This window comes from Triturus cristatus, chromosome 3_1 (genome assembly GCF_964204655.1).
Source record: "Triturus cristatus chromosome 3_1, aTriCri1.1, whole genome shotgun sequence".
Taxonomy (NCBI): Eukaryota; Metazoa; Chordata; class Amphibia; order Caudata; family Salamandridae; genus Triturus; species Triturus cristatus.
Window position 1 is genome coordinate 235,653,671 of NC_140583.1, and position 27,442 is coordinate 235,681,112.

The 27,442-nt window shown below is 39.6% G+C and overlaps 1 protein-coding gene across 1 annotated transcript in view; it reads left to right on the forward strand.

Annotated features, from left to right (window-relative positions):
* Window positions 1-27,096, forward strand: part of ALDH1A2 (aldehyde dehydrogenase 1 family member A2) — a 258,338-nt gene extending 231,242 nt beyond the window's left edge. The window contains exons 8-13 of the mRNA XM_085643757.1: window positions 3,688-3,790; window positions 6,515-6,699; window positions 8,079-8,243; window positions 11,940-12,097; window positions 20,075-20,149; window positions 23,776-27,096. Coding sequence (XP_085499883.1) covers window positions 3,688-3,790; window positions 6,515-6,699; window positions 8,079-8,243; window positions 11,940-12,097; window positions 20,075-20,149; window positions 23,776-23,848 — 759 coding nt within the window. The 3' untranslated portion in view covers window positions 23,849-27,096. The remainder of the gene's footprint in view (window positions 1-3,687; window positions 3,791-6,514; window positions 6,700-8,078; window positions 8,244-11,939; window positions 12,098-20,074; window positions 20,150-23,775) is intronic.
* The last annotated feature ends 346 nt before the right edge of the window (window positions 27,097-27,442 follow it).

Below are 27,442 nucleotides of genomic sequence, written 5' to 3' on the forward strand. Positions count from 1 at the left end.
ACTTTCTGGTAATTCCTTGGTGTAGTCTACCCATAAATCAAGAAATAATATAGCGTCTAAGCCATGTTTGTGATACATGAAGTGCCCTGGAGTGTCCCTAGGAGGAATAGGGACGGCTTCTTCGAGTACCCCTTTTCTAGTAGTGATCTGTCTTAACTTCGAAAAGAGCGGCATATTGACAACTGATCCGATACTTAATCTTGAACACACTTAGTACAAAAGCACAATAATGAACAACCATTCATACCACAATATGCAGGACGTTTAACACATTAAACATTAAACATTAAACATTTCTTTTAACCTTTAAAATAACCAACAATGATGATCGTCTGCATAACTAATCACCAAGCATAATTCTTGACAATAACTAGATACTTCGGAATACTTGATATACTGCTAAACAGTACATATACACTGCTAAAACAGTGCAGACCGGATTTGTGTACCCAAACCCGTCTTGACCGGCACAACCTATGTGCACGTCAGAAATGCCTCCCCAGTAATGGTACTCACCGGGTAGCTTCGGAAACGGAAGGCCTCGGCAACTGAACTTGAACCGGACTGGACTCGACTCGACTCGTCGGAAACTGGACTCGACTTCGAACTGGTGGGCCTCTGTATACCTCGGATCTTGCTCTCTCAGCTAGGCTCTGGTCGGGATACTTCGCACTTCTCACCGCCTCGTCTGGGTGTTGATCGCAGCCTCAGTCGCCCCCGCTTGACCGGAGGGAGATACAGGAAATCCTGCTGGTACGCGTTATTGTCCGTCCAGCTGTGGCAGGAGACCGGGCCTCCAACTCACCGCCGGCGCGTGAGATGAGAAAGTGTCCCTGTTCGGGCGCCATTCATGTGGTAAATAAAATTCATTACCGGGACTTAATTTGATACAGAAACATAATAAAATAGCTCAGTAAAATAAGAGGCAGAATCCGTGGTATTAGAGGTTCGGAATGGGCTTTATTCCAATGATCGATTATAATCGGTTGCTCCAAGTTCCATCACCACGGGGGTTCAGGAAGTGAAGTACATACTTTATTGACAAGAAATGACTTTTATAGAACATACATTACAATGAAGCGAATGCAGTAGGCGTAACAATTGATAAGGAAAATGACGATTCATATGCGTAACTGAAAATGGGTGTAATAAGGAGTAAAAAGGAACATAATTGGTTATGATGTCATATATAGGTGGATCTATAAGATAATACTTGGCATAGATGCGCGCGCAGCAGCATGACGTGTGATTGACGTGCAACTAGGGGGTGAAGGGGACTTGACATTTAGCTCTACATGTGGAGACGAAAAGTCTGAGGGGTCAAGTCAACCTAATCCCAAATCATATCTAACATCCTATGTTTAAAGAACTATGTTATCCACAAAAGAAGGACTCTCGGACAGAATCTATTCTATACTGACTGTGCGTGCGTGTACAAGCGTCTAAGTGTCTACACTAAATGCGAGGGGGTAGGAATATTCCATGGTAACAGGGCTATGAATTACTCGCATAAAGACAGAGAAGCCGAGCCTTTTGCTCGGTAGCTGGAAGGATGTTTACTTAAACTACTAGACAGGAATGCATCGGCTAAGGAGTGAAGCAGATAATTCGAAGGTGAAATACAGTTCTTGGCAGAGAATAGGCTGATGTCAGGCTTCGTGAGCCGCGCAGAGAATGAGACAAAGTTCATGGTCACAGATGCAGGCTCAGACTGGAGTTTTCAGAGGCAGAAGGCAAGAGGAGTTTGATGACAGAATCAGGGCCTACTTGCCTGGACTGAAAAATGGCATAAGTGAACCATATAAAGCCGGTGGCCTTTCATACTTAGGAATGGAATATCCGGCCTATTCATGGCGGATCTGACAGAGGACATGTTGACGGTGGACGCACATGTGTTTGCGTCTTCATAACTGGAACTGGAGGGAACATACATGTACTTGTGATTCATACATGAAACCGTTGGGGTCCAAGATAGGGGACATAACTGATCAGAAAAATCCATATTTCCACACAGGTACAAACGTTGTAGGACAAAACTCTGTTGTTATTGTATTGCTCATTTGCTCATTTATTGTTCAAGGCTGAAAACCTTCTTCAAAGATGCACTTGCAAAAGTCAAAATGTAGTAATCAGGCCTGGAAACATGCGACAGTCACAGATTTCAAGGAGTATTCTTTAAATTTGCATTTGTGCTAACAGTTTTCCATATTCAGCACTCTACATAAGGTGTAAGTGTGAATGTGACAGTGCCTTTACTTGTGATGTGCACATTTTCTCCCTGGAAATGTATTTTGTCATTTAGAAAGTCCTTTTCCCACACATCCACCAATTAAGGGAGACTTTTCAGCCATTTCAACTTTACAAGAGGATTTTCTGCTGCCTTTGACAGCTGTAAATCTGAGTGTGTGGGAAATTAGTGTAATACTTAAAAGAAATGTTCAGGGCCATTTCTGACCTTGAGTAGGTTTTATAAATGCATGAAATTAATTACACCAATGTAGAGTGATATTATGCATGTCTGAATCTCCTCACAAGTGCATATTCAAATTTAGTGAATGCTAGTCTTGAATTTACATGGGTAAAACAAGACACTTGAGTGCCCATAAACATATATTTACAACTGAAAATACCCCATTTACCCCTGCCCGGGAAAGGATTTCTATCAGGCATAAGAGGATTTAGACTGTAGATTTCTCCCACCCCAAGTGTGCAGAATTCTGCAGTAGCAAATCCTTCTGCAGGGGTTAGCAGTGGATGCTATGAGGCGTGGTTTCCTTGTAATGTTTGTGAAATTCCACAAATGGGTTAATTTGTGAACATTCACAAATTCCAATCCGGCCCCTTCCCACCTTGGAAATGGTAGAAGTTACACCAGCCTAGGGTTGGAGGTTTGCGCTGCTGGATATCCACACCAGCAATATTGTGGTACAAGAATATCGAGGACAGACTATCAAGAGGCAAATTATTAAAAGGTAAGTGCATATAGAGAAGTATAGATTTCATATTCCTAACTCCACATTTGCGTTCCTTAAAGATATATGTGCCGCTTAGGTACATATATGTGGAGTTAAGTATAGAAAATACATTCTTACCTGTTGATTATTTATTTTTGATATTGTGTCCCATCGATATTGTGGTTTAAATATTCACGGTGCAAACCGCTGGAGTAACTCCACTTCCAGAGAAAGGAGGGTTGGGAAAGAGCTTCCCCACAGGGAAAAATGTTTCTCCGCGAGATAAAGGAAGAAAAACATGTGCATTTTCACGGGGCAAGAGTCTCCCTTTGATGAAAATCTATGCTATCTACATTTCCACGCAGGGGAACGGGAGCCAAGAGGTGATAGCACAATATTACATGACATTTACATGCTTGTGAATTAACCCAAAATGTAAATATACGTTCAGGTAGCGATATTAATCTCTGCGCGTACTATTAGGTTTTTTTTGGTAAATCGGCTCCTGAGTGAGTAGGTTTTTGAGAACAGTTCCCCTTGTTCACTGTTCTGAAAAGGGATTGCATTATTCTCTTGTACCCTCTTCCTCAAAACCTTTGCCAGAAAGAGTATTTGTTATTGCATTATATTGCAGCATAGCTTTATGGGCTGGTTCTTGTCTGCTGGTACTGGTGGCTGGTGGCTGGTGTGTGCGTCTGATTTCAGTGTCACACATTTCTCCATTTCCTTACAGGTTGGGAAGATGATCCAAGAAGCATCTGGAAAGAGTAATTTGAAGAGAGTAACCCTGGAGCTGGGAGGAAAAAGCCCTAACATTATTTTTGCAGATGCAGATTGTAAGTAAGGCTTGCTGTTACACGTCGCCCTTAAAACAACACTGTGGTGCAGACCCCTTTACTAAATTCTCTGCCAGGAAAATAGATCAAGGCCACTTTTTTAATCAAGTTTGTTTTGGATAAACAGCAAATGCATTATTCAGGGTTAAGAAGTCGGATTCAGCTGTACATTATATGAATTTAAAAGGACTGCAGATACTAATTCTTCTGTTACGTATTCCATGCTGAGTGGTTTAATCGGATAAAATATGCAGGAAGGGCACAAAAAAAGTTAACTTCATGCACATCCAGCATTTATCCAAATGTCTCTGTAGGGGATTATTAAAGTCATTTATCCCAATATGTGTTTAGAGCAGAATTACAGGGAAGGCTTCAAATAACAGTTGTGCAGCCATACGGCAGATCTGAAATCAGCACAAATTCACTAATAATATGTGTAATTGCTCCTAAATTTTGCACTTGAGAATGGATGGCTATAAAGGCACAATAGTCAGTGCCGCAATGTGTAGTATTTATTCCCTCAACACTGTATATTCGTAAATCTCCCATTAGAATACATGCATATAAATGACACCTATTGGAGTAGGCGTAAGACTTATAGTATTCATACGAGCCAAATACTCCCCCCACCGCCCGATTGTGAAAATCTGCCTGCTCCATTTTTATCACACTTTTATTCCACTCACTTTTTCCCACCAATTAGAAATTAGCATGAACCCACATAATTGTCCTCCACTCATGCCATTATGAATGTCTATGAAATACTGGAGTCAGGCAGACCCTGCTAGTCCAGATAGGTGGCAGTCTAGACCCATTGCCTGCACATGGAAAAGAGCGTACAGCAACTGGGGCCTGCTCTGCTGCTGCACATTCATATTAGCTGCAACTGTTGAACATATCTCAGGCAGACTGAGACATTACATCACATATCACATAACAATGATATCACACATCAAGGCCTCTTAGCCCAGTGTTCCATCCATAAAGTGAGGCTTCTAGGCTCTAACATCAAGTCAGGCAGGATATTGGTGCTCAACTGTTCCAAGAGAAAGTTAGCATTTTTAAACTAATTTTTACTTGCAATGGGGTAAGTTGTTTAATAATTGTAGATGAAATTGTACTTCTAAAGCTTAACTTCTAATTAACAGAATTGGTGTAATTTACAGTGGCGGTCAAAGGGAAGACCACAAACAAGTCAGTGGGAGCCATAGTCAATATATTATTTTATGCTATATTGTATGTTACATTAGTTCCATTTGGAGAGTACTCTTTCCACTATGCTGACTTGATGGAAGTAGCCAACAGCTAATGCAAAAGCACAACAGACCTATAACTTAAAGAACAGGAATGTTTTAAGCATGTTAGAAATTAGATTCTGTGCAAGGAAGCTTTAAGTTTCAGAACCTTCAAGGCCAAGGATTTACCACCTAAGTGAACCTTGCTGGTTTGAGGAATACTGGGCATAAGTCACTCCAAATATCACATCTCTACACTGCTAACAAGATGACAGCTTCCTCTCTATAAGCAAGATCTTCCACCACAAACAATCTTGGTGGACTTGCACAATGCCTTAAACTCAATTCTTCTGTTTATTGTTTATTTTCATTAAACCTTTTGTTTATTGATTTTCAATTGCAATCATCCAAAAGAAATAGCAATCAACATTTGGTTTAGATCAAGAGAGTATAAGGTTCCCCCTTCGACTGGTATCATAGACAAAAATCAAAATTTAGGACAACAATCTTTAAAGTCATCATCCAATCTCTAGTAAAGATGTTTCGACATCCCACAACATCTCTTGCACACAATATTTGAAACCTAGCATGTACAAGATACTCAGTAAGATAACCATTTCCCCCAGCTCTTTCAAATGTCTTGGGCCACCTTCTTGCATATATAGGGATTGTTCGTTCATGAAACACTGGTCGACATTATTGCACAAGGAGACCAACTTTAGTCTTTCCCGACTTTCATATTTAATTACAGAAATGCTTGATAATGTTGCACAACAAGGATAGTTTGATGGAATATACTTACACGTACACATCCTCTAAGACATAGCTCGTTACTTACAATATCAAATTTTGCCAGTTTAGTCAGAGTATATTGGACTTTCCAGGCATCTTGTTTTGCAGTAGCTTAACTCCTAAACGAGTTGCCTCTTCTCGAGCAAAGCCCAGAGTCTCATCCCCTTCTGGATCATCTAAGTGGCCTAAATCAGTCTTTCATCTACCTCTAAGTCAATTCAGGTATTGTGGAGCATCATTTATTCTAGGGGTAAGAACACTTTGTTGGATACCTTGTGAACAAACTTCTTGAGGATGTGTGTCAATTGGAGATACCAGTAGTATTCTATCGGTGACAACTCGTATTCAGTCTGCATCTTGGAAAAGGCCAAAATACCCTTCCTAGCCCATTTGTCACCTTGGGTCGATATACCTAACTACGTCAGGACAAAAAACCATCATGGGTACCCAAATTAGGTGGCATATTATGACACCATAACGCAGTTTCTTTGGTATAAGCAGTTGAAAAGCATTGGCAGAGGATGACAGATTGGCTTTGTTAAAGATTGTTCAGAGCGCTATATCTCGACCTGCTATTAAGTGTTAGTTTTCTGTAAATTGCGCTCCACCATAACATGCACATGTATTCACATTGCAGAATCCATGCTTCTTATTGACCATGAAAAACATTTGTGACCTCATTGCTTTAATTTTTCAGTGGACTATGCTGTTGAACAAGCTCACCAAGGAGTTTTCTTCAACCAAGGCCAATGTTGCACTGCAGGGTCCAGAACATTTGTCGAGGAGACTATATATGATGAGTTTGTCAGACGAAGTGTTGAGCGAGCAAAGAGACGAATAGTTGGAAGTCCTTTTGATCCATCCACCGAGCAAGGCCCACAAGTAAGAATATACTGCTAGGAAAGTGATTCCTTAAAATGTTTTTCAGGAATTTAATGGAATATCAAGCATGCCAATATGCTACTTACTAACAAAATATAAACTGTTGCAATTATATAATGGTCCACCTCTCATATAGACTACTATGGTTAAATGGCAAAGCCGAGCAATGCATTGATTAAGCATCCAAAGGTATTGAGCACCATAAACATCATAAGGTGAGATTGCATAAATGTCACACAACCAAAGCTAATTATAGCTGGCAGAGAAGATTCCAATATTAAATGTTAAAGGGCAGCTATTCAATTATGTAACTTTTAAAGCGTCAACTCAGAAAAAATGTTAGTGCCTGATATGTCACCTACAAGTGAAAAAGGGGAATTTACTGTCACAATTTCAGTGTCTTGATTAAAGAAAATCAAGATTTGCATTTTGTTTTAATGGCAAAATTAAGCTTATGAAAAAGAAATATCTGTAAAGTGGGTGGATTGTTCACAGATGTACATTTAGGAAGTGTGTGGATATTGCCATACATTCCAAATGAATTGTTACACACACAAAATAACAGCAAAAAGATTCAAGTATGTATTCATGTATTCTTATGGGGTGGAACCCCTTCACATCTGCTGGAGATAAAGGTGTATAGATTTCCACAAATGAAAAAATATTTGCATTGTGAAAGACAAATGAGAAATCAATGTGTAACTGCACATTTTCCCTAAACCTGAGGATTGACTATCTGCAAACAATCACTAAGGGCTCTAATATGAGTCTGGTAGTCCACGGACCGCCATACTTGTGGGGGCGTTGTCGGACCACCACTGCCCTGTCGCAGCCGCCAGGGAACAGATTATCACAGCTTGTCTGGGACTTTTTGTAAATAATGTAATATGACTAAATTTGAGAAAGCATGCATGTAATCCAGTGACTCACAACGTTAATATTTTTGTATAATCTACCATTTAAGTCTCACATTAGGTGAGAACATAGGGTCATTGCCACAACTTAAAAAGTAAAACATAATTCCTTTCTGGTGCTCTATCACAATTCAGCACCTGATTGAAAATAAAACCCAAAGTCTACTACTACTTGCATGCCCTTCCACACCCCTTCATGCAGTTATCAAAGGTACACGTTATTCTTCAGCATGTAGTTTCATATAATGCACAGTACTACAGTTCAATTTAGTATACACCACTTTTTATTTACACAAATGAGGAACCTGTTACTTGAGTAATTACCAAATGTGGAAACATTTATATCCCATCTGATGTTGCTATAAGAGAAAAATGTTAAATGGTCTGTATATTCTATTAATTCGATATGGTTCTTACATATTTTTAATATAGAAATGTATTTTATATTTTTCTTCATGATCACAGACTGATAAGAAACAGTACAACAAGATTCTGGAACTTATTCAAAGTGGTATCACAGAAGGAGCAAAACTAGAATGTGGTGGCAAGGGGCTGGGAAGAAAAGGATTGTTTGTTGAACCAACAGTATTTTCCAATGTAACAGATGATATGAGGATTGCAAAGGAAGAGGTAAGGAACTGTCCTGTGAGGCCACAACTACAAATGTCTCATAGCTGTGTTAACTAATATAAGAATCACTACCTAAGACCAATAGAGAACAAGTTAAGAAAGCGATTCTGTAATTCATACAGAAAACATGAATTAAATTGTAGCGAGTTCAATAACCCAGGGACTGGTCGTTGTGCAATATTTTTCAAGATGACAATTCTCATTTAACTAATAAAGGATAAGAGGCCACCACATAAACTGTAGATTATATTCTGAAATGTAGGTCTCCATTGACGATACAGTTAACTGAATTCAATGAAAAAAAACAACATAGAAGGGTTGAGGCAGGGGAAAATGCACTGCAGCATAGAAAAGAAGAGTGAAAAGAGGCTGAAGAATATCATATTTCTCTTCATTATTTAGTTTAATTTACAACCATATTTAAGATAAACAGTGATGTAGATTAGTGTGAATTCTCTGTTGACGTATACATTGAAGTGGGGTACACCTTATTACACATCTAATGGAAATGAGAATGTCATGCTGTTTATAACACTGTGGGCCGATTCACAAAGGTAAACTTGTGTACATGTAAATTTTTTTGGTATTCACAAACTCCAATTTAATAGTACGTTTACAATTACAGAGACAGCACAATTGAGGTTAAGAACTCCGCACATAAAAACATAGGTCTTTCCTATATTGTTATGTGCAGAGGACTCCGCCTGACCGCGGAGTCTCTACAGTCGTAAACTTACTATCATATCAGAGTTTTGGAATTGCAAAAAAAGTAAACTTGCACAAAAGTATAAGTTTGCCTATGTGAGTCAGGCCCAGAGTGAGAAACGTAGGGCCCAGTTCCTGTTTGCCTGTTTCAATCAAAATCCCTCAGCCTCCTTCAAAAGTAACACATTTAGAGTCAGCAGCTCATTTTCATCGCTGTGATAAAAAGAATATTGTTGTGCAGCTAAGTGCCATCTAGGTGAACTAATAATCTGTGAAGCGGTTTAAAATTGAAAACAAATAGAGTTTAAAGTTTAAACTCAAAACAAATGTTCAAAACAATAGACACAAAATAAATGTTGTCTGCGTTGTTCAGATGAACAGTAGTTTTCTGTCATACGTTATAATCCAGGATGGTTGTTTGCTGGTTGGTGAAATACTTCATGAATGAGAGGAATTCCAAAGTCAAAGATTGTCTAATTCCAAATCGATCAAGTTAATGATCAGAAGTCATGCGGCGCCTAGAGTAATTTATAATTTTCTTTTATATTTTGAAGCATTCTTATAGCCAGTGTCTACCCACAAGTGTGGCACGAGTTATAAATCAACATATCAGGAACAGGAGAAGAAAACAACCCAGTTATACGATATCAGGATTAGGAACTGCACAGAAAGTAAAGTAGTCGAGATTGTTGACATCCAATAGGTGTTGAAGAGAATTAAAAATAGATTATGGTCAAGTGTAGCCAGATTATCTATGGAAAATTGTTCCATACCATGAGCACAAAGCATGAGAAAACTTATTTAGAGGTAATTCTTTTTGTGGTATTTAAATGGTTAGGATTAGGCGTGCTTTACTCCTTTTATTTCTTAATGTGCCCGCCAAAGACAGCTTTTCAGTAGATAGATGGATTGTTCTAGACATTTGACTTTGAGAGGAATGCAGCTAATTCTGTAGGTTCGAGTTAATGTGTATTAGGGATGATTTTTTAAACTTTTCCAAACCCTCAAAAATCTAATTCCCTTCATCAATGAGAGAGAAGCAATCCTCTTAGGGAATGACAGTGTAGCCCTTTCTGAGTAGGTGAAGTTGGTCAAGGGTGGTTTTATACGTTGCGTCAATATGTAGTTGCTTTAAAACGTTGAAGGCAAGTATGAACCGTTAGACTTTGGCACATGAAACTAGGGCTATGGTGAGCTCAAGAGGCACTAAACCATTCTGTCGGGTCTGGATGTAAGGTGCAAAGTTAGCTGCGTGAAGAAAGAAGAATTCCATTTTGGTGGGTTTAAGATTGCAGTTGGCCATCCAAGCCTCATGCACTTTCAGGTAGTGTTTGAATTTTGAGATATCTTCGTAATCAGTCACCAACGGGTAGAGCTGGTTCTCATTACATTCCGGTCCATTGGAATGTTGCGATTCTGCAGCTTCAGTGTTTTCTGCATAGTTATGGATTTGCTGCACTTGAAACTTAATCCAACATATGCTGCATAATGTGCATGTTTTAACAAGAAGCACGTTTCCAACTCAAACAGATCAAAACTTACAGAAAACAGCGACACGTGATGCAGCACATTAGAACAAAGTTTGGAAAGGTTGATGGGTCACTTTTCAGTTGCTTATTGTTGTATTTAGGTGCTAAACTGGTGCAAATGAGGTGAAACTGTTGCAAAGGCAGCGTTAATATATGTATAAATATTAAAATAACGAAGTAATGCTATCACAAAATGTGCCTATTACACTCCATAATTTGTATTTTGTTGCTACATTAGTTTGTGAACTTTGCCGCATAATTTGGTCCTTCATTGTCACATAATTCCAGTGGCCCTGAGTATTTCTATGGGTGCAAATGTGCTCTGTTGGCAGACTGGTCCTCAGTAGTTCCACATAAATATTGAATCATTTTGGAGACAGGATAGAACCATGAGGGACTGCCCACGGCTGGTGAGTGGTAGACAACCTAGTTGATCCATGCTTAAACACAGAGATACGGATTCTAGGAAATAAGTGAACTATTTGAGAACCAGGCTCTCTGTTCTTATCTATATAATAAGTCACATAGAGGTCCAGTATATTCAGCATGCAAACATAGACACCTTCCATCACCTGTACAGTAACATAAGCTACTTGAGAGGTTAGGTGCCTTAGGGCTGTATCTCAGCCTAAAGCCTACTCGATTGGAACTAAAAGGACTAGCTTTATCAATATATGAACACAGTTTCCTTTCCATTCAATAAGTTTTCCAGGAAATAGAACTTTGGAAACAGTTATTGTACATGCCTTGCTATTTGTCCACAAATCTACCCTTTCATCCATATTCTACTTAAGCTAGTAAAATCATGTATCTTGATGATAGAACTCTATCACTGGTGGCTAATTCTTAAACTGGATTTGTGTGACTAAATTGTTCTCTATATCACAGTGATATTTAAAGAATATTTTGCTAAATGACCCAGAATGTACCCTCTGGGAATAGGAAAATAACGCAAACTGTGAGCTGTCCTAGAATTTTAAAGAGTACATTTGGACTGTAGACTTTTTTCTACAACATTCAACTCTTAGAAGGTTTTTCGTTGTTTTTATTTAAAAGCTAAGAAACGTTGGGAAGTTCACAAGGAGACTGGATTTTATATAAAACGTTTGTGTAATAAAAGTAGGTACATTTTGACAACAACACCTCATTCAATGTATATTTCACGAAAGTGGTGAAATGTTTATTTATTCATTTGATTCATTTGGCAGAGCACAACAAACAATTTTGAGAAACAAATGCTGTACATAGAAATATTATAGTGGTACAATAGAGAATTAGTACTCGCAAGTGGAAACATAGAAAAAGTAATTGTAGATTAGGCGGATGGTGGAAGTTGAATAATAAAATGACAACATAAGCATTTATCATAGATGCTTATATACAGAACGCATTATTGTTAATACCTTTGTGCTAGAATAAGGTCCTTGTTAAGTTCAAAATTGCATTCATTTTTTGTGTGCAGATTTTTGGGCCTGTCCAGCAGATACTGCGTTTTAGAACCATGGATGAAGTGATAGAGAGAGCGAACAACTCTGAGTTCGGACTGGTAGCTGCTGTTTTTACAAATGACATCAGCAAAGCCCTGACGGTCTCCTCAGCAATACAAGCAGGCACAGTGTGGTAAGGCTCCTTTGAATATCATTTTGAATTATGCTTAGCCTTGCATGCAGAATTTATGGAGGATAGGTTGAAGGAGGACATGAGCTGGTGGACATAGTAGAAAATCTTCTAATACTTCCACATGGAAGAGGAATTTAAAGCTGCAATGTTGGTTCAAATGCTACCTGTAGCTAATTCAAGCTAGGGTTCAAGTGCTAACTCAGAAGGCTACTGCATGCGCAAGGGGGTGCCGCAGTTTCAGCAACTAATCATTAAACAACATTTACCCCTACATGTTTCCATACAAATACTGCAGTTGGAAGGTGGAATTGAAAGGTCTTAACAGCATTGTAAGAGCGATCAGAGACTTTGTATCATGATGTTACATAGATTACATGGTCCTCTCCCCACATATCAGAGTTGGGATGTTTGCTATTGTCAGATGTACATTTCACATCCTTTAGGGCTACTTGTCTCTGGGTACTGTGACTTGTATCAGTCAGTATCTGATGTCTCTGTTACACAAATACAAATAAACATAGATTATGTCACCAATTAAGTAAGAGCCATAAGCAATGAAGCGTGAATGTTACAGCTCTTCTTTTAAGTGGGGTGAAATTGTCATCAGGAAAAGGATGATTCACATCCTTCTCCCCGTTAGTTCAGCAGTCACAGGCATTTAGTATCAATGTGTTGCTGGCATTTACTTAATCACATTAATTTTGAATGATTAACTTTGCAAAATATTTCACAGGCATATAGTATCCATGTCTAGCTGGCATTTACTTAATCACAGTAATTTTGAATGATTAGCTTTGCAAAATATTTAATCTCTTAACCATTGGCCAGGCATTGCTTACGGGAAACCCTCTATAATCTCTGTCATCACTGAAGAAACAACAGTATTTATTAAAACATGACAGAAATACTTGAGCATGCACTTTGAAATACTTATAATAGGGGTTTAAGAACCATTTAAGTTTAAATTGTTTATGCTTGGCTTTATCTTTAAAAACGAGGATAATTGAAACATATATCAATTAGTGTGGCCCTCAGTCACAGATCTGGGTTGAATCTATCATCATTCTTTAGCTTACTTCACCGCCTCAGTTCAGACCCAGCTATATGCAAATCAGTCTGACCCTGTGCCTCATGGGAACAGTCCAGCCCGAACTGCCAAGCCATGCCTTCCCTGGGCCGGAAACAAGCTTCCTAGGACCGGTTTCTGGCATTTCAGCCGTCTTCAGCCAGGCTTGCTTGAATCCAGTGGCAAAGTGAGCAAGGGACTCACGTCTGAGCATACCCTGCCAACTTATGGCGAACAAAGCGGTACAAAAGGGGGTGGTGATGGACGGAGCATCAGAACCAATCAAACACTCACACCCAGTCAACAGATCTGGGTTTGATCCATCACCGTTCTTTAGCCCACTCTGCCACCCCAGTTCAGACATGGCCATATGCAAATCAGTCTGACCCTGTGCCTCATGGGAACAGTCCAGCCCGAACTGCCAAGCCATGCCTTCCCTGGACCGGAAACAAGCTTCCTAGGACCGGTTTCTGGCATTTCAGCCGAGAGCTAGGCTATCGGACCGGCTGCAAGTCGCAAGGGTTTTCTGTTGCAAGTTAAATAGTCAGCGAACAGGAGGATAACAAACAAGTTGAATTTGCAATAATATTGATGGAAGCTTGGAGGTTTCAAACGGATAATGGCGATTATAAGCAACTGAGCGGGATCATTGGATCAGATGTGGGAGTTGTGAGGACATAAGATTATAGATTAATCAATCGTATACAGAAGGATTGATTGGGATATAAAAAATTTTTTGGGGGTGACAATAAACAAAGCAACGGAAAACTAAGAGGTGAATTAAAGTAAAGGAAAGCATAGTTGTGCAAGGATTGTTCCATGTAATATGAAGCCCTGATGTCTAGACAGGACGAAACGCGTCGGCTGTATGGCTATGTACATTGAGCAATATTCACTCAACGGATTTATTATATTGTTTGAAATTTTGAATATTGTTAGTTGGAATTAATGTAACAGTTGTACATGTATAGGTTTAGATGAAAACCAATGCATTAGTTGATTGGAATACTATTTAATGATTGAATAATTGAAAAAATCAGGAAGGAACAATATTAAGAAATATAAAGAATGAGAAATAAAAACAAATAATATAAATTAATTTGTTGTACTACAACATTTATTTGTTTATATTATGTAATATTACTCCGCTCCTTTCCATTATAATGCAAATCAGTCTTGACCCTGTGCCTCATGGGAACAGTCCAGCCCGAACTGCCAAGCCAGGTCTTCCCTGAACCAGAAACAAGCATCCTGGGACCGGTTTCTGGGTAACACCCTTCATCAGCCAGACTAGCTTGAATCCAGTGGCAAAGTGAGCAAGGAACCCACGTCTGGGCGTACCCTGCCAACTTAGGGCGAAGAAAGCAAACACAAGGAGATGATAGACGGAGCGCTGAAAGCTTTCAGACGCTCACCCCCAGTCACAGATTTGGGTTGAATCCATCATCATTCTTTAGCTCACTTCACCACCTCAGTTCAGACCCAGCTATGTGCAAATCAGTCTTGACCCTGTATCTCAAGGGAACAGTCCAGCCCGAACTGCCAAGCCAGGTCTTCCCTGAACCGGAAACAAGCATCCCGGGACCGGTTTCTGGGTAACACCCTTCATCAGGCAGGCTAGCTTGAATCCAGTGGCAAAGTGAGCAAGGGACCCACATCTGACCCACAAGAGCTAATGTGTCATATATCATGAAGTAAAGTTATCTTTTATTCTTTAGTCAAGCGTAATAAAGGTTTCTTTCTTATTCGTTTGTCTAGAACATCCATTAAGTACCTTTCCAGCATTACAGCTAATTTAAATTCTACTTTAGCTTTACACCCTGCCACGAAGTGGGTTATTCATTTGGGGAGGAGAAACCTTCACCAGCTTCACAAACTCACTCTGGTGGCTTGGAAAAGTAAGGTGCGGATGTAAAGTCTCAGTTCGCGGGTTACTGGGATATCAGCGTGCTTTCAAGCAACTGCTATGGAGTGAAGGTCAGGTACAGAAAGTGTGTCAGCCCAATGAAACATTCATACCTTCCAGCTAAGCCTGTTTCTGGAGACAATAACCTACAAAATGGGAGAGATCCAAGCTTGAAGATGGTAAAGGTCTGTCGAATTCGAATAAGTTATCTTTGAGCTCTGGCTGAAGATGATGATTGTGTCACAAACAGTATCAAACTGGACTTTCTGCTTTTTGTGGCTCTTGAGCAGGCAAACAAGAGGTCAGTCACCACACCCTTGGACAGCAGTTCCATTCCTTCAGGGTGAGCAGGAGTCAGGAGTCCTTCAGTCCTTGACTTTCAGTAGGGCTTCTTTCTTCAGGTGCTGTCTTCGCTGTTCCAGGAGTGTTCTGAGAAGGTGGTGGTGAGGTACCAACCTTATCCTGTGTGCGTGTGAATGACTAGATATATTATATTACTCACCCAATCCTGACATATTTATGCTGAAATGTCAAATCATGACCTGAATCAGTTAAAATCTGTGTGCAAAGCATATAAAACATCTTTGATTTTTAAAACAAAACTGTATTATTTAAGCTTTATTTGATTCATATAATCTGTCCAAAGTTTTTGTCACAGAGTTCATATACTTTAAGAAAGTGCTTATTAATATGCACTCTGAGTCTTTAAAGCAGATGGTAACTCCAGCTTTGCAAGTCCGAATGTTTAAGAGGCGAAACGCTGGCAGCAGCATATAACATGAGTTAGCTGTTCATTTGTAAATTTAAGAAATCGGGAACTAGTGTCCTTTCTTTCGTGCTTCCATGGTTGTGTGTGTTTCTCCTATATTACATAATCCAAAGCAAGGCATAGGTATCAGACTTTTAATTCTCAGTAGACGGCACATTTATGATGACGGTGGAATCTATTTTTCTTGTAGCTTTCCATGACCAATGTGCTGTCGGCCTTGTTTTTAAAGGTCTTAGAATCATGTTTCAGTGATTTGACTCTGATGTATTTTCTCAAGATTTTCTTGAAACTTAAATAAGAAAGATTCTTTTCCCACGGTGATTCCATGCTTAGCACCTGTAGTACTGAGATAATAATGATGTGTCAGGGTGTATTGTTCAAGTAAGCTGACAAATGAAATTCCTTGCTATGAAACCCTTTAAAAGAATTTTCATTCTCACGTTCTCATTACTATCAGAACCTTAGTATATTATCACTTGATATCATAGGCTGGTTGATTAATTTAAGTTCCATATAAATTTGATCATGTCTTTCCAATTTAGATAGTCAAAAAATCACTCTGTATAACTTGCTTTAAGACTCATTTAGCCAGATGTTAAATCGGCATCAGAAGGGGCTCTGGCTCTGTCTAAACCAGTCCCCTAATTGGATGAGATCCCTTTCTTCTATTAGCACCAATAACTCGCTTTTTCTCCCCTAGGACTAGATCATGACAGTCTACAGTTTAGAAGGATGCTGGGAATGAATGAGAGTAGATCTTTTCAGTCCCATTTGGCATCTCCAAATCAGAGGAGGCAGTGTGAAGGCTGTCCTTTGCTCTGCCAACTTTACCTGTCCCCCTCCCGGATGTCCAAACCCTAGTAAGTGGTCAGTTGTTGACAGCACCCAAGCATTTATGGCCCAAAAAGCCAGGTCATTGCCTTCTGGAGATCAGCATCATTAACTCCAGCCTTTTATGTGTACTGAGCTTCTTGAGGTGAAGTTAGTGTAAAAAGTGATTCTAAGTAAGTTTTGGCTTAGCACACAGTACATTTTTATAAAGTTAGTTTTCCGGTTAAGTTATTAAAATACAATTTTTGCCATCAACTTAGATCTTTCAAAATAGTTGAAAATATCTTTGTATCACTTTACGACTATTATCCTGAGCAAAGACATAAATGGTCTGTTCATGGAGAATCCAGCTTAACCTACACGGTGAATGCAACTTTTGGGTATTTATCCACTACGAAGGCAAACTATTTCTAATATATAGTGTGTCACATTTATGTATTAAACACTAGCTATGTGGGCTTGCAAGACATACTTTAGAGGATACTTACTCATATATAAGCATAGGTTTTCCTAAATGACTAGGGCACTTTTCCGTTCTAGTTGACTGGATGCTGAGAAGGGCTGTTGAGTTTCTTTCTTAATTGCCCGAGACCCACTCCTCTTAGTAGTCACAGTGCTACCCTGAACAGAATAGTTCACATAACTAGTGTCAAGGGTCTGTTTTAAAGGATCCCAATTAGGATAAGAAATCAACAAAGGCCAAAAATCCTCCTTGACAATCTTGTAACTCTTGAGTGAAGCTGAAGATTAACACAGAAGTAAATAGCAGCTGAGGAAAATAAAGAAGTAATGGGTGGATTCATTGAATTGTTCGTAGCCACAGGCAATTACTTACTCTGAATCACTGTCCAGTCCATCATTTTATGATCTGCTATGCAGTCTGAGACAGAAACTAGCCTTATGCAAACCCCACACCGTCAACAGCATCACCCTGCTCACACCCACAAACACAGACCCCAAATACCTGCTCGCCCAATGGGGCTCTCTCACAACCCAAGCCTTAATCATCATCCTGAGCTCCATGCACTCGGGAGCACGACCGGACCCCTGTCCCCACCGCCTCTTCAACCTTGGGAGAAAGACGATTGGCGACGGGCTTAAAGAAGTCCTAAACACCTCCATCACCTTGGCTTCCTTCCCTGAGGACTGGAAACATGCAGAGGTGAGCCCCCTCCTGAAGAAACCATCTGCTGACTCAGTAGAACGGAAGACCTACTGACCCATCTCCCTTCATCCCATTCCAGTGAAAGGTCTCAAGAAGACAATCAACCAGCAACTCACCGATCACCTAGAACACAACAACCTCCTGGACCCCTCACAATCCGAATTCTGAGCCAACCACAGCACTGAGACAGCCTGGATCGCAGCCACCGACGACTTCAGGACCCTCTTGGACCATGATGAAACGTCATCCTTCATCCTCCTGGACCTTCAACACTGTCTCCCATCACATCCTGATCAACAGACTCCCCAACATCGGAATCCAGGGAGACGCCCTTAAATGGATCGTCTCATACCTCACAGGAAGAACCCAGAGAATTTGCCTCCCACCATTCACCTTGGAGCCCAAGAAGATCATCTACGGCATACACCAAGTCTCATCCCTCAGTCCCACCCTATTCAATGTATACAGGACCCCACTGGCCATCATCTTTAGATCGCACTAACTCAACGTAATTTCCTACACCGCTGACACCCAGCTCATCCTCTCATGGACAGCAAGCTGCTCATGAAGCAACTGGTAAACGCTGTCCCATTTGCCTGCTTCTCTACGTATACACCACAAGATCGACACCAGAAAGACCATCATGCAGGCCCTCATCACCAGCAGGCTGGACTACAGGAACACACTCTATGTAGGAATCATTGCACACCTCATGAACAGATTCCAAACCCTGCAAAACTCTGCAAGACTCATCCTCGACCTCCCCATACAGAGTCACAGCATAACCAACCTTAAAAAGCTACACTGGCTCCTGATCCAGAAGAGATGCTAGTTCAAGATGTTAACCCACACATACAAAGCCCTGCAAAACGAAAGACTAATATACATCAACATCAACGTCTTACCTTCCACCATCCGACCAGACACCTAAGGTTCGCCTTCCTCTTCCTTGCAGATGCCCACTAGATCCATCGAGCTAACAGCGGAGGACGGTCCTTCTCACAACCTCCTCCTGCACCTCTGGACTGCCTCATTACTCCAGCAATTCAGGAGAGCACATAAAGACCTGGTTGTTCAAATGAAGAGATCACCTCTCAGTAGCTAACAACCCCAGCACCTTGAGACCCTCGTAGGTAATTTGCGGGGCTTAATAAATAATTGATTGATTGATGCAGACCAGCTTGGTCCTTCTCCAGTGGGACTGGTCGATCTAGGACTGCTAGACCTGGTCCCCTGTCAACAAGATGTGGAGTCCGTATGGTCCAGGCTGCAAGAACACCCAGCCACACTCTGAGCACAGATTTCTTCAGACAACTGCCTGCTTGACAAATTCCTGCACTGCTTTTAAACTGCAGCCAGCTAGAGCACTGTGGTGGTCTTGGCAGCCATATAGGTTTACCATGTATGAGGCTGGTGTAAATACACACTGCAGCCTACATATGACAGTTACATTTCACATTACGTAGCAATGTCAGCACTATCAATCATGGCCTTACAGGAAAGTTGCCTTTCACAGGATCATATGTGAGCCTTAGAAAGGCCGTGCTGTTGGACCGCCACAGCACGTTTCAGCATGGCATGGACTGTGATGTCCATGGTGTGCTGGAACATGGGGTGCATACAGACAGGGGGGCACACCATGTGCCTGCCCCCTGCATGCATCCCCTGGCCCAGAGGCACGTATCCCTAACTGCCACAATTTTCATGGTGGGCTCTCCGCCATGAAAACTGTAGCGGTGAGGAAACTCATTATATGCTTAGCAATGCCGCAGTGGCACAGCCAGCATATTGCGGGCATTAGACCACTGCTAGACCACCAGGGATGGCGGATCCCTGGCGGTAGCAGAGGTCCTATGGTGGTCCATCTGCCCAATTCTTAATACGGTGGTCGGACTTCTGGTGGCGCTTCTGCCGCACCAAAGATCCTACCCGTATTAAGAGGGTTTGGAACTCCTTATCAGGACCTAAATCTGGAGTGACAATGCAGAAAAGGGGGCTTTGGTAAAGACCCAATCACCGTTACGTATTGAAATTTGCCAAGTTCGCCATTCTGTAAAGCAAAGACTTTTACAAATTATCACAATAGTTGATGTTTGAAATAATTTGGATTTAAAATTTGCTGCATCGCGTATTTGAAAATATGTAAAAACTTTCTTGTTGGTGAGGTTCGAAGTAGAGATTTTGTTTTGCTGCCTCTCTGAATTCCTTGTGACTGATTGCTGTTCTCTTCTTCCTCCCAGGATTAATTGTTACAATGCCTTGAATGCCCAAAGCCCTTTTGGAGGGTTTAAGATGTCTGGTAACGGCAGAGAGATGTAAGTAACATCCCAGCGTTCTAAGTTTACATGATGAAAATTGTTTTATTGCTTCATTTTACCTTTGTTTTCTGATTTTTAGCAAATTCTCGTCCTGATCAGATAACACAAAAGTCTTTGAAGTTCTGACATGCTTTCCATATAATTATTTAATAATAGCTGATGAGGGGATATCCTTGATAGAAATTGCAAGGTCTATATGAGAAGCTATTATTATTTTAGCCTTTGATGCACTATTGACAGAAACTTCAAGTTTGAAATGTATGTTTTCCATGTAATATCCATATTTTTAACACACTCTGTTGTAAATAATATTCTGTAGGGGCCATAAAGCACGAATTGATCGTTCAACCAAATAATTAAATGTGTAAGCAAATCACTACATTTAAAAAAACAAAATTTGAAACACATTACAGAAGATTTGGGGCATTGCCAATTCCATAACAATAATAACAACAATCAAATAATGGTAATAACTCACAAAGCATTGAAATGTTGCTTTGATTACTTTTATCTAGCAAACGTATGTCAGAACCAAAAGGAATCCAATTAGGAAAAGCATTTGCTGGGCTCTGAGGTATCTGGGTACTGGGGATAACAGCCGTGGCTCGTGTAGGTAAGAGCGGTAGGGCCGTGGGGCCGGGTTGGGGGGATTTCTACAGACGACGACGAGGGAAAATTAAATAAATAACTCATTTTTCCTCGTCGTCGTCTGTCGAAATCCCCCCTCACCGGGCCCCACTGCCCCACCCACCGCTCTTACCTGCACGAGTCGATGCTGGGGGGAAATATTTGAATCTTGACAGCCCTCTCCCTCTGAGAGTCTGGCGAGGCCAGCATACCTGGGATTAATTTTTAAATCTTTTCAATCCTTATATGGCATGTAAGAATCCTTGCTCGGTACACCTGAGTGAAACAATCAAACTGATTTGTGCTTATGATTTATTATAATTCTATTATCCAGTCAAGGTTTTAGGTAACATCTGATTTAATGAATCCAGAACTATACCTCTAGACCTGTCTTAGTGCATTATGGTCAAGCAATTATCACGCATAGCATCATTAATTAAATAATAAGAATAATTAATTAATTGATAATTAATTATATTAATATTATAATTAATGTTTTGTTATTAGGAAATGATAACCAACTTTTTTAGCATTCCTCCTCTGAATAGTTGTTTTTTAATAGGTAGTTTGTAAGTTTAGTGCTTTCGTCAGCTTTTTAACATTTATTTCCTGTTGTCCATTATACTATCCTTCTGACATAAGCCCACTGCTAATTACCATTGGACCTAATTTTTATTTGACACCATAGCCTAATTTTGTGTCTCCACAGTGTATACATTAGCTAAGTTGGGCGTTTTTAAAGATGTTGATTATATTATTACTCTTTCAAATAGTTTCAGTTTCTTGCTGTATGCAGATTTGTCTGTTATAAACACGGTTCATGGTATTTAGGAAGTACTGTGTGAATTAATCTAAAAAATAAAAAAATAAAATAAATGTACAATCAGTTTTTGTTTGCCTCCTGCAGAGAAAATCATCTGGGAAAAAAATAAAAATTCATGATGTTTTTTTTTTCACTAATGGAGTAAATTATTGTGAATGAGTAATTTATAGTGGCAATGCTGATTATAGTGTATTAGGGATGTGTAACAGCCCTGAATTGGACTAGGGATGTAGTTGATTAAATCCTTGCAAACCATGCTACTTTTGATTCTAGACAAATTACTTAATAACTCCGTGCATTTAAAATATAGAGGTGGCCTTGTGTAATGTGACGTATTAATGTCAAAGCTTCCACACGTGAATAAGCTTTTTTTAAAAGACTTTGCCATATTTTACATGATGTGATTTACAAAGCAAACATTTTCAGGGCTCGTCTCATGCACGGGCTCTAAGATCCAAGCCCTTTGACCAGCTCAACTCGCCTCTCCTCGTCAATTTGTAGGCTCACCCATCTTTAATTGTGATCCCTGCAAACAGGTGTTAAGAAGTTTATGCGCCACTTGTAATCAAGCCCCAGTATTACTCAACTTCTGATTTAGGCAATCTAGCATTATTATTGTGTATGTTCAGGAACAGAGACATATCACTGGATAAACAGTTAAAGCGGGTAATATTGTGATTGAAACAAAGTTTAAGGCATTATAGCATTGTTATACCGCCAATGGCTTCAACATTTCAACAGAACAGTGTTCACACTCGAGTGTCACGTGGCTATTGTGCTAGTCTGGAAACTGCCTGGAGCTTTGGCCAATGAGAGCTTAATGAGATATTTGAGCACTCTTTCAGCCTAGAGAAAAGAATTATATTGTGCTACATTCTTAGGTCGAGCCTGGGCCGCGCATGCTCTGCGAGGCATGCTGTATTCAGGTAGGGACTTGAAGCTCCGCCCACTCTCCACCCATGTTGTTTATTAGCTTGTGTCATTGTACGCTGTAAAGTAGTCCCTCCTTAGTACCACCTTGTCTCAGTTTGTAACCTACCATGGCGATAACCCCTGTTTTAAAAACAACATATAAATAAAAGGCATTGTCATTTACAATTCCAGTAGCTCAAACTCTCGTAAATGCGAGACCCATTGTATTGCAAGTGCTTGTTCTATTAAGTGGTTTATGAACTGTGGTCTCCTTAACTTTGAGTTGATTGACCTTGCTCAATTGCTTCAGCATCAGCTTGGAGCTCACAAAAACTGATAGCATTCCAGAAGAGTTTCCTCTTCCTATGAGTGTCCTGCGTCAGAACAGCCAGCTTCACAGCAGTCACATTCATTGCTTTTAACTTTCCTTTCCATAGCAAACTCTGTCTGCCTGTAGGTGCTCATACATCTTATTTTTCATTTCAGTTTTCAGATTTAATCTTATTAAGTATGTATTGGGGTCTGCATATTGATGTGTATGTTTGAACAAGCATTACGTACTAATGAGGGTTAAGATGCTGCAATGTATACTTTTTTGAACTAGTTATTCTTTCCAAAAGTAGTTAAGTGCTTATTTAGTGTCTAGCGGCCTGTACTCGTTTCTGCCAGGCCAGCAGAATGATGTATTCTGCTGACCCGTCGCAGTACAGCCAGGCATATTTAGTGATCTCTGCCAGGAAGGCAGGCGGAGAGCTCTGCATCTTCAGAGAAGCCGCCGTCATGGTGGCTCCGCTGAAGACACTGAAGCTTTGCTCTGCAGGTACCATGTTCAAAACGCCCGCGCAGCAACGTTTTTTGTTTTTCCAGAACAAACTCCCAAAGCAGGAGTTTGTTATCCAAAAACAAAAAACAAATAGCCGTGACATGCTAGGAGTATTTTTCCAGCACATGGACTGTTCCAGAGAGGAAAAACTTATGTTGGGACATCCACTTTACATAGGGCGGACGGTCTGATATTCTTATACTTATGGCTCAATGTATATCAGGTCTTCAGTCAAAGGTTTGTGTCGGCCATGGGAACCATGGTTCCCTGATTCTAAGTAGAACTGACAATTTGGCAGACACGGTACTCCAGCGTGTTTTTGGTGGAGTATCCTGTCTGCCATACTCCAAATTAGTTACTTAATCTGCATTCATGTATGTCTGCTTAGTAAACTGAAGTCTGACTATAACTTGACATCGCTCATTTTCTGTTTTCCAGGGGAGAGTACGGATTACGGGAGTATACAGAAGCAAAAACAGTCACAATAAAGATCCCCCAAAAGAACTCTTAAAAGCATTGCCGACCATAGGGGGTGTACCGCATGCAACGCCTGCTTCAGCATTCATCATGGAACAGCACTCAGGAATGCAGTGTTCTACCGTCTATATTTAAGAGTTTAAACTGCAAAGAACAAGCGTGATACATTGCAATGTATTATACAAACAGTTTCTGCATGGTTCACTAGGTGTCCCGTCACTCCGGTGTTGCATGATACATTACCAAAAAATAACATGGTAAAAGTTACTGTAGACCATTTAATGAACGTTCAATGTTTGAAGCTATTAAACATATATAACCTATCTGCAAGAAGTTGACAGACGCACTGACCATTGTGTACACCAAGGACAAACAATCCCTTAAACTGATAAGTATGCATAAAAGAACAACCTGAGTATTCCCCCTTTCATTTTCAAAGTATTTTTCAGAAATGTACAGTGAAAACAAATTGATACGCCTCTTCCAATCCAAAATATGACACCCAATACTTATTTTTAACATAACCTAGCTATTACACTAGAGTAAAAATCACAACTCTCCTGACACGCAGGTCTAGTTTAGATTAAAATGATCCTTACACTTGGAGCTGGCAAAAGAACAGTATAGCAAATGCAAATAAAACATGTCTTACATAATCCGAAGCAAAGCAAAATATGGAATTGTAATATGGATTGGTAGAAATATATCATATTGTATTTTATAGGCCAGGCTAGTCACCTCACAGGAAAGGGCCAGTAAAGCATTAAAAAATCACAAGCATTGTAAGGTCCGTGTTACGCATGAGCAGTTCTAGTTTAAATATCTAAACAGAAGTTAGGAGTTAAATTGAGGGTGAAATTAAATAAATTCACATCAATCTAGTGAGGGCCCATGGGGAATAGAAGCCTGTGACTGTTGCAACGTATTGCACAACAGGTTCACTCATCAGCAATTAGCACAGGCTCACGTTGCACTGGTTTCCTGTTAGGTTTTCCAAAATACTTACCTAGTCTAACCCATCTCTTAAACTAGAAATACAGCACCTACTGCCAAGCGCCATGGCAAATTAAATTGGAAGGATAATCTTTTTTTTGCCAAATAGTACATTCAGGTGCGTTTTCCATTTCATTGAAAGATTGAGCTAAGTACCTTCTCTAGAGATAGCAAAAGAACAGTGTGCTGTGCTCTTACCGCATACCTATGACCACTGATAAATGCCTTAAAGCAAAAGCAGCAAGGGACCTACCACGCCACTATGTAGCTGTCATTCACATACTGTGTTTCAGCCATTTTTGAAGATGCAGAAATTCATCTGGGTTCTTTCGACCTATCTTTGTTTTGTTAATACTAGGAGGCCAATTCACGAGCATAAGTTAGTCACAGTATCCACCATTAATCCCAGGTAAACAGCAAGTAAAATGCATTTTCTTATTGCATTTTGAATGTGGCTGTGAATATGGCTTTCTGAAATGTACCAGTCGGCAAAAGGACTATGTATAACTTGAAGCCACTTACAGTCGGAAAAAAATCTATGGTTCAGAATTTTTATTTAAAAAAAAAAATAGATAAATACAAAACACAACAAAAGTAGTCAATGTCATTTCTACTCTTTCTGGCCTTCTAATACTGCAGCCAAAAATTGTACAAAGGATAAAATATTCTTGCCACATTAAACAAGTTTTAAATGAATGCATTGGGGATTGCTTGCCAATGTGTTTACTTAGTCCATAAGCGGAACTCTTTTGTGGGCCGTTTCAAGCATGTGTTTAAAGTTAAAGGTGGTTTCTGTTTCACAGTCTAATTTAAGAAAAGCTCTGTTTTATGAACAGCAGATTAAAGTGATAACCTAATCCACATGAGACACACTTGATGTTTCCCACGGCTCTTTTGAGCCAATTTCGATGCGTTTCTGCAAATAATTAATTTCTTAATTTCTTAATTTTGAATTATTTTATTTTCAAATCAAACATAAGTGTGCATGGTTCTCTGGGGCGGTTCTAGAAATGGACTCCAATATATATGATATTACATTAACGCCACTGTGAAAACTCTTATGCTTCTCAATATTTGCTTTTGATCAAAATTGAATAAATATATGCAAGCATATTTAGCCTACTTCTGAGCTGCTAGGGCAATCTCTTGATTTTCTCCAGAGTGCATCGTGCTGGATATGACTGAGACATCCAGTTAAGTAGCACCATGCTGCACTGCTTGAAGCACAGTTATGCTGCCATCTAATTAGAGTCAAGTCAAACGAGAAGAGTTTACAGTATATTTTGAAGAGTGACCAACAACATAAAATAGAGTTTAAAATGCACATCCCAAACCCATTTCAAGGTAACATTCAGAAGAGGGAATCATTCATGTTTGTATGTTCAAAAAAACTAGAAGGTGCACAACACGGAGCTCTTAAATTGCTATTTATGTCTTTCTTCTCTTTCTGTGCACGAAGACTTGAAGCCTTTGCTTTGTCTGTATCTCTTTAGTCACAATTAATGTTGCAGGGAGCACTCATCCACATACTTCCTAAAAATACACGGATAGAGATCGAAGGAGCTGCATAGGGAAAAAAGACAAAGGTCAATAAATATTAAAAAGTGGCACTAACTTATTGCCGATTGTTAACTTTCTCTGAGATTTGAAAACCATGTTCACTTGGCTTTATATGTTTGATAGTTGTCAAATATTGAACAAACAGATTTTATTTATAACTCAGATTTTAAATGTAGTTCAAACACAATATGTACATATGTTGCTATTAGTTGCTTTTATTTTCAAATAATACAGTAGTATGTTCATAGAAATATATATATATAAATATACTAAAAGGAAACTCCTGTCAATAACCACTTTAATGTGAAAGCAATGTAATCCTACTTTATTGTGTCAGAGTATATTATAATTACCATAATAAGTAATAATTTACTACAATGTTGAATGTTAGTAGTTGGAGCTACAGGCATTTTTCTATTTATAGAGAAAACCGTAATGCTGAAACATAGACACTTATATAATGTCATTTTTCATATCATTTTGTGTGTGTTTGTGTTACCTTGTGCCAATCACTACAGATAAAGGTAGTGCTCTTAAATTGTAGCTCCACGTTCCTGTATATGAGTTTGTAAATCATGTTTGAAATGTGTACATGCATTCTTTCCCAATTTTACCTTCATTCCTTTCTTGAACTTTGTAACCATGTATATACATTTATGTGTTATAAAAATGTAAAATGATATGAAATATTTTCTATGATGTTTTTAATTAAAATGTTTAGAGGAAAAACTTTTTGTCTTGATTTCTCCTGTATGGCAAGAAGAACACATTTCTCAGACTAAGGTGTCATATAATGCTCACGATGTGAAAAGAGAAATAAGAGATAGCTTGAACAGAGGACCGAAAATGAGTCAGAAATGGAGAGGGAAAGAGAAAGGCATAGTAACAGGCTGGCTCAGAACAGGGAGTGAGAATCATATTTGATTTCTCCCTACAAAATGTTAAATTGAATAACACAGTCATGTCTTTGTTGGGTCAGGAATACGTCATTCCCTCTCTGCTTCCTGGTAGGTTTGCGTCAAACTGTGTTTGTGTTTTAAAAGTCAACATTGTTTAATTGTTTTTGCACTAGAAA